The sequence below is a fragment of the Silene latifolia genome, chromosome X (genome assembly GCF_048544455.1).
Source record: "Silene latifolia isolate original U9 population chromosome X, ASM4854445v1, whole genome shotgun sequence".
NCBI classification, from domain to species: Eukaryota; Viridiplantae; Streptophyta; class Magnoliopsida; order Caryophyllales; family Caryophyllaceae; genus Silene; species Silene latifolia.
The window spans coordinates 255,290,152-255,298,165 of NC_133537.1; the positions used below are offsets into that span (position 1 = coordinate 255,290,152).

Sequence of the window (8,014 nt, forward strand, 5' to 3'; positions counted from 1 at the left end):
AGGTCATCTCAAAATAATATATGTGACAACATATCCAAAAATCACTGGAAAATTCGAAGTTTAGCTAATTTTAGTCCGAAAATGACATTTTATTCATAAAATCATATTTTTAATGCCATTATTATATAATATGAACAATAAAAATCCATAAATTAACCAAAATATCCTAAAAACATTTTAGGACCAGAAATTTTAACATGCATAATGATTTTCGTGATATATCATAATAACACAAATTAAACAAGTTTTATATGTTAATCGTATAACTCGGAAAAACTTTTAACCGATTTGCATGCAAACAACCATGGCTTTGATACCAATTGAAGGAAAAGTAGATCTATATACTTAACATATTCATATATGTTTTATGTTAATTTAATCATAAAATTAATTGGTGATCTTATGCATGCAAACTATAAACAATATAAAGAAGAAATCTTTATCTTACATTGGAATTTCGGTTTATTAGGGCACAAGAGAGATCTCCTTCTCTCTTGTTCTTGTGCTTTCCTCAATGGATGAACAAAGATCCAAGTATAGGATCTCTCCCAAAGTTTAATACCCAAAGCACACTCTTAATAAAATTAATTTATGAATACTAGTACAATATTAATTTAGCATAAAAATGACCCAAAATAAATTGGTTTTTGGTCTCCTAAAAACCGGTTTAAGAGAGGAGAAAAGGAAGTTTTTATCTTTCTAAAAATTCTTAATTTTTGATGAATGAATGAATAATACCAATACCATAATATGTTATGTATTGAATATGATAAATATAAGGCAAAACCCTTTGCTTTTCTTTGTGTAAAACCGGGTGAAAGAGGGAGAAGAGGGAGCCAATGTATGCACTGGGTGTTCTTCACAATGACAAATAGGTTTTGCATGGCTAGTCTTTAGGTAATCATCATGCTCTCCACTAATATAATCAACACAATATTTGCTTAAACCTCCTCTTAATTTCGGCACTTTTGTAAAATGGAATCCATTTTATTTTTGTCAATTTGTCAATATGTCACATGTCATATGTCACATAAAATTGTTATGTATTTTTTAACATATTAAAAATCAACGTATTAATAAAAATACGTCATATACAAAAATTGACCTAGTAATTCATAATTACTTGTACCAAAATGTTTTACCAATTATAAATCACAACAATTTCTATTTATAATAATTCATTCAATTTCAATTGTTTCCTTAAACAATAATTTCATCTGAGTAATGAAACAATTCGATTACTTAGACCGTATCTCATTTAATCAAATTTTAATGAAACACGTAAATATTACTTCCAAAATCGTCCGTCAATTTTAAATAATTTAATTGACTCGTAACGTTATACGATCAATTAAATGATCAATTAAGAGTGTTGCCCTTTAGGTATGACCTAGGGGATCAACTGATCACCACCGTCGCACGACAGTAATGTCAAACTCTAGTCAGCCAATCATTACCGATATGTGTGGACCAGTTGACAGTAAATATTACTTCCCAATTGTATTCTTTATAATGAGACTTAAACATGTGATCATCATGATCAACAGTTGTGATCGCATTATTGTCGGAGGACACATATTCCAACATAAACTCCATCCTCCGTATATTTCCAGTACAGGAAATCGTCAATATCAATATGAGGAGGTTCCATAGCTATAATAACTTTAGCACAAGAAGGGGTAAAAAAACGAAAAATAGCAAAATGATCCCAAACAGCTGAATTAGTAAGCAAATCAGAAAGAACAAAAGAGGAAGTAGTGGAAGATGGGCGCATAGTAGGAGTGCTAAAATGCCGGACCCACCGGCTTGTAAAAAGATCAACAGAGGAACCATTACCCAGCTTCCAGGATAAACCAGGAGAGAAAACACTAGCAGCACGGCAAATGCCGGACCAAACAAAGGAAGGACGAGAGACCTTTGATTTTGCAGCAGGAATAGGTAAATCCTTTCTGTATTTTGGAATCATATACTTTGCTAAAATACCAGATGGTTGATGATGTAGGCGCCAAAAATTCTTCATAAGGGAAGCTTGACTTAGCAAAGCGACAGATTTTAAACCAAGGCCTCCATGTTCTCGAGGGAGTTGTAAAGAGTCCCTAGAGAGCCAGTGAATCGAGCGGTGGCGAACGTCTTTGCGCCACCAAAAAGTTGTAATCAAAGAGTCAATGTTCTTACAAATCCCGGTCGGAAAAGGAATAGAAGCCAGCAAAAAACGGATTGAACCCAAAAGAATAGAGTTGATGATGATAAGCTTGCAAGGCTGACTAAGGTGGAGAGAAGACCATGCAATAACCCGAGATGTCATCTTATCAACCAGTGGTTGAAATACCAAAGACTTCTTGGATGGAAGATCAACCGGGACACCCGAATAATTACCAAAGCAGTCTGAGGTCTTCATTTTAAGAATAGACGCCATATAAGACTTGAAATCAGGTGGCGCATTTGGACTGAATTTAATAAAAGACTTATCAAGATTTATCATCTGACCAGAGGCAAGCTCAAAGCATCGAAACAAATCCGGAGAGACTCAAAGGAAGCCGGAGTAGCTTTACAGCAAATAAATGCATCATCAGCATAAAAAAGATGTGTAATAGGAGGAGCATAGCGAGAAATCTTAAGGCCAGTTAAGGTACCCGTCTTCTCCGCGGTGCGCAGCTGACAAGATAGAATTTCCATACACATGATGAACAAATATGGTGAAAGCGGATCCCCTTGTCGCAGACCACAAGAAGGTCTAAAAGGCGAAGAGGGCTCACCGTTTATCAGGATATTGTATGTGACCGTTGAAATACATTCCCAGATAATATTTTGCCAGAAGATAGGGAAGCCGAATTTCTTCAAAATCGCCATGAGAAAAGGCCAGGAAACACGGTCGAATGCTTTATGCATATCAAGCTTTAGAGCCGCATAAAAACAGATTCCTTTTGTTGTTTTATTAAGATAATGCATTATCTCATGAGTAATAAGACATCCATCCGACATAAGTTTCGGGAGGGAACAAAAGCTTGCCGAGTTTCGAAACAATCGATGAAATAACAAGTTTGATCCGATTGGCAAGGCACTTGGAAGCCAAAGTAGATAAATAACATTGCAGAAAGTCGATGGGACGGAATTGAGAAATCAATTCCGGCTTGTCAACCTTAGGAATAAGTATGATATGGGTATTATTCCATTCCTTCAACATAACCCCTGAATTAAGGAAGCGAAGCAAAGCCATCGTAACTAAATGACCAATCTGGGGCCAAAAAGTCTGGTAAAACTTCGGGGTAATACCATCAGGGCCTGGTGATTTGGAGCCATCCATCCCATTAAGAGCACGGAGAATATCATGTTCAGTGAAAGGAGCAGATAACAAAGAACAGTCAGCAGAGCTTAGTATCGGAAGATCAAGAGAGTCCATCAGAGGGTCAATAAATCCTAGTGGCGAGCCAGGATCACTAGGAGGGGTAGAGCACAGCAGGTCATGAAAGAAAGAAGTGATCTCCAACGAAATCTGATCTGGAGTAAACAACCATTCGCCCGAACGAGAAAGTAGTGCAAGGATACGCTGATGTGAAGAGCGTTGCTTAACACGAGAATACAAGAACCGCGATGGGAGGCCATCTAGAATTTCATGCTTCAACTTAGCTCGTTGTAACCAATAAGCAGGTTGCTGCTGTAAAACCTCAAGGTGCTCGTCGAACGAACAGTGAAAAAGATGTTGTCGATCGAACATCAACAATTTGATTACTAGATCTATGAATATTGCGATGCATCTCATACCAATTGATACCGTGGGACAACCTATGATGAATCACCCATTGCATTATAGAAAAACGCACAGAAGAAAGCTGCCTGGATAAAACATACATCGGAGAGCCAGGAAAATGAAGTTTCCATGCACAATCAACTATGTGGGCAATCTCAGGGGAGTTCAAACACCAATTATCAATGCGGTAGGGACGTCTTACAACTTTTGTAGGAGGGAAAAACTTGAGAATAATTGGAGCATGGTCCGAAACAAGAATTGGAAGATGCATAACCGAGATTGCTGGGAAAAGTTGAAACAAATCAGTATTGGCACAAGCACGATCAAGTCGTTCCATAATTAGTTGATCATCTGAGCGATTATTAAACCAAGTAAACAGAGGACCAAAGAAAGGAACGTCAAGCAAAGAGTTGTCAAATCTCCAGGAGGTGAAATCCTGTTGACCTCGAATGGCAGTGGAACCACCTAATTTATCAGAATACATTTCAACCTGATTAAAATCACCAATAATAAGAAAAGGAGACAGACCCGAAATCAAGCCAGAAATAGTGTTCCATAAAAGTAGACGAAATTCAAAAGATGGTTCACCATAAATAAACATCATATATATATATATATATACCGACGAAGATTTGGCAATCAAAGAAATGAAGATTCGAATGAAGGTATTATTTGTTGACCCACCAAAACAAATAAAAAAATGTAAATGGAAATGGTGGAGATGGAGGCAAAGGCCCACTTGACCCGTCAACTTTATATTATACGGAGTAAAAAAGTCTACCCCCAAGCATTTGACTTATAATAAGAATAAAATAATGGGGGACCTACCATTGATGACAACGCATTGATGCTCTAGTTTTGATGTGCAGGTTAACCTGCTCTCCCGGTCACCCACCCTTTCCTCTCCTATATCTTCTCCCCCCATTTTCCTATCTCTCATCATCAATCTTTTCTATCTCTAGAGTACAAGTTCTTTTCCTTACCTTAGTTTCTCAAAATAAAAATAAAAATAAAAATAAAAATGATGAGTATGGAAGTAATGGGTTACAAAAGAAAATTGAAAGAGGAAGAAATGTGGATGGAAGAAGGTGTGAAGTCCATGGAGCACATGGTCCGCCTGCTCTCCTCTAAACCTCATGAACCTGAGTTCCGAGAGGCTACCGAAGCGACAGTCGGTAACTTTAAGCGTCTTATCTCCGCCATCAATCGTACCGGCCACGCTCGCTTTCGCCGTGCCCCTCTTCTTAAACAAAACCCAAACCCGAAAGCAAACAATAGTAGTATTAGTGTTATTCCAACTAGGCAGCACCACCCTATGACGTTAGATTTCAGTAAACCTAGTAATACTAAGACGAAAGAGGAGGAGGTGCCTTCGTTTAGCGTATCATCGTCTGCTAACTCGTCTTTCATGTCATCAATAACAGCAGAAGGAAGTGTCTCCAACGGTAGGCTGTTTGGACCGTCTTCTGTGTTTGTTTCTGCTCCTTGTTCGTCTTCTGGAAAGCCACCTCTTTCTTCATCTTCATCTTATAAGAAGAGGTGTCATAATCATGGTTCCCACCACGCTCACCCTGATTCTTCTGACGATCTCTCCACTAAAATATCTGGATCCAGCTCTGCTACTGCCTGCCACTGTTCCTCTAAAACAAGGTATTGCTTCTTTGGATTTAACTTCTTCAATTCATGCTTTTAACTAGGCAAATATAGTAGTTGATTTTATTATAGGTTCATAATATTCTTTTTGTTTAGCTTTGACTGAAATACCGTGAGATTCTTTTTTATCCAATTCTTTGTTTAGCTCTGATTAAATAACCAACCTGATTGGATTGGGATATATATATATATATATATATATATATATATATATATATATATAGAGAGAGAGAGAGAGAGAGAGAGAGAGAGAGTACACATGAAAGGCATGATCTATTCATGATCTCTATCTACTCACTCATAAAGATTTTATGTCTTAGTCCAGTTGAAATAAATAAAAGATAATTAATCCACCATATATTTACCTAGAAGAGGAAGGTGAAATTGAATAAACTTAATTTGACAAAACAGGAAAATAAGAGTGAAAAAGACAATAAGGGTGGCGGCGATCAGCTCAAAGGTGGCTGACATTCCGGCGGATGAGTACTCTTGGAGAAAGTATGGCCAGAAGCCAATCAAGGGCTCTCCTTACCCACGGTAACTTCCTAACTAACTAACCAACCAACTTATTTCTTCTTCTTATTCAATTCATTTCATTTTAATTCGTAAATATACTGATGTGGATTAAATGGTGTTTTGAATGAAACAGAGGATACTACAAGTGTAGTACAGTAAGAGGATGCCCAGCAAGGAAGCACGTCGAGCGGGCGACCGATGATCCTACCATGTTGGTAGTAACTTATGAGGGAGAGCATCGCCACTCTTCTCACCCAATCGTCATGTCCTCTTCGCAACAAACCATCTCGCTTCTCCCCTCGACCACCACCACCACCACAACCAACAACAACAATAACAACTCCTCCTCCGTCCCGAGTTGGTTGTTCTCTCTGCAGCAGCCTCAACTCACTTTAACTTAGTGGAGTAGTAATTAATTAGCGTAATGGATTGATAACTAGTGTTGTACTGTTATCGCAGTAAGTGGACCGAGTTGGAGTAGGATTAAAAAAGAGGATGAAAAAGATGATAATGTTAAAATTGACTTTGAATGTATGCCAAAGGCCAAAGGGCAGATAGTGTTGGGTTGGGTGAGGTGGTGGTTTAGTTGAGTTGCAGTGATGACGACGCCAAACATAGATACAACCATGTGTTATATTCAATGCCAATGCTTTTCCACACATCCAACTCTGACTTATTGTCTTTCAGTTTTCTTGGATTCTTGTGTGAGGTTGTTTAACTAATTTGAATTTGTGTTATGGAAACTATACCACCGATTGTACATATATTCAACCCAATGTATACACGGATTAATAGTTTATTGACAACGTTCTTGCATTTGTGCGTTTAAGTAGCATGTCTGTACTCCTTTTCCATATCCAAGTAGTTGGAGAAGAGGGAAAGGGTAAATGTGAGTAAGAATGTGATTATGAATGAATGTCAAAGGGAGTTGGGTTGGTAAAACTCTTTGGTTGATTTAAAGTAACCATTACGGCAAGCATTGAAGCATACCGAAAAGGCTACATGTACACGGGGTGTACAAGGCCCTTTGTACACAGGCCTATAGTAGCATGACACGTGGAAAGGTGTGGGTTCCATAGAGAATCTTTTTCAATTGTAATTTTTGGTACTAAAATCTGAAATATTTTGAATTTCAAATTTAAATTTAAGAAGTTGAATAGTCTTTCTTTATTTTTTATAATCTTTATATTTTCTGCCAATATTTTTGGTTAATATTTTTATACTCTCTTATTTTTTAAATCATCATTTACCCAAACACACAATTTATTTACACTCCTATTTAATCTCCCACCCACATCACCCTCCACCACCAGCCGACCACCTTCACCCTCCACCGTAGCCAACCCCACCGGCGTCCTGTTGCCGGCCAGCAGCTCCTACGCCGGCGACATCATCAACCACCACAAACGGTGCCAATGACATCACCGACGACAAAAATCGAGATCTAAAAGCCAGCTCTACTTCCCAATTAATTAATACAAATAAAAATCGAGATCTTCTCCGATGAATCCATACACAAAATAATATCAACAGAGTAAAGAATTTATGCTTTTTTTTTCAATAGTTCATCCTCTAAATTCAATTCCAAGCAAAAATCTCTCAACACAAACAAATTAAACATGGCAAACAAAACCAACCCTTCATACCCAACATCTACAATTGATCCTTACAAATTTCTCCAACTCAAACAAAACCGAGACGGATCCGTAACAAGATTAACACAAACTCTGTCAACCCAAGCTTCATCTGATCCTAACTCTACTTCCCATGTTCTCACCAAAGACTGCCCTCTCAACCCGGTCGACAACACCTTCTTACGGTTAAATGGTTGATTTTGATAATTATTTTATTGAATTGATTAGTTTGTGGGTTATATTAATTTAATGTTTGATTGTGGAAGTAGAAGGATGAATTTAGAATAATGGTGGGAGTGAGTTTTTACAGCAATGAGGGAGGAGGAATTTGGATAGTATAGGGTAACTTGCTTCTAGTGTGGTGGTGGCTAGCGGTACGGTGGTATGTGGTGTTGGAAGGTGGGCGGCGTGGTGTTGATGTCAGTGGAATCCAGTGGTGGTAGTTGGTGGTTGTATTAAAGGA

At 37.9% G+C, this 8,014-nt stretch overlaps 2 protein-coding genes across 2 annotated transcripts; one reads left to right on the forward strand and one right to left on the reverse strand.

The window, feature by feature from the left end:
• Nucleotides 1-2,953: 2,953 nt before the first annotated feature.
• On the reverse strand, nucleotides 2,954-4,232 carry LOC141619961 (uncharacterized). Its single transcript, XM_074436956.1, has 2 exons — nucleotides 3,798-4,232; nucleotides 2,954-3,655 (listed from the first exon to the last, which is right to left on the reverse strand). Exons 1-2 carry the CDS (start codon nucleotides 4,230-4,232, stop codon nucleotides 2,954-2,956), a joined length of 1,137 nt encoding a protein of 378 aa, XP_074293057.1.
• A 455-nt stretch (nucleotides 4,233-4,687) lies between these two features.
• Nucleotides 4,688-6,741, forward strand: LOC141623917 (putative WRKY transcription factor 11). The gene is made up of 3 exons (XM_074440077.1): nucleotides 4,688-5,398; nucleotides 5,813-5,938; nucleotides 6,051-6,741. The coding sequence occupies exons 1-3, from the start codon at nucleotides 4,770-4,772 to the stop codon at nucleotides 6,316-6,318; spliced, it is 1,023 nt and encodes a 340-aa protein (XP_074296178.1). The 5' UTR covers nucleotides 4,688-4,769; the 3' UTR covers nucleotides 6,319-6,741.
• Nucleotides 6,742-8,014: the final 1,273 nt, after the last annotated feature.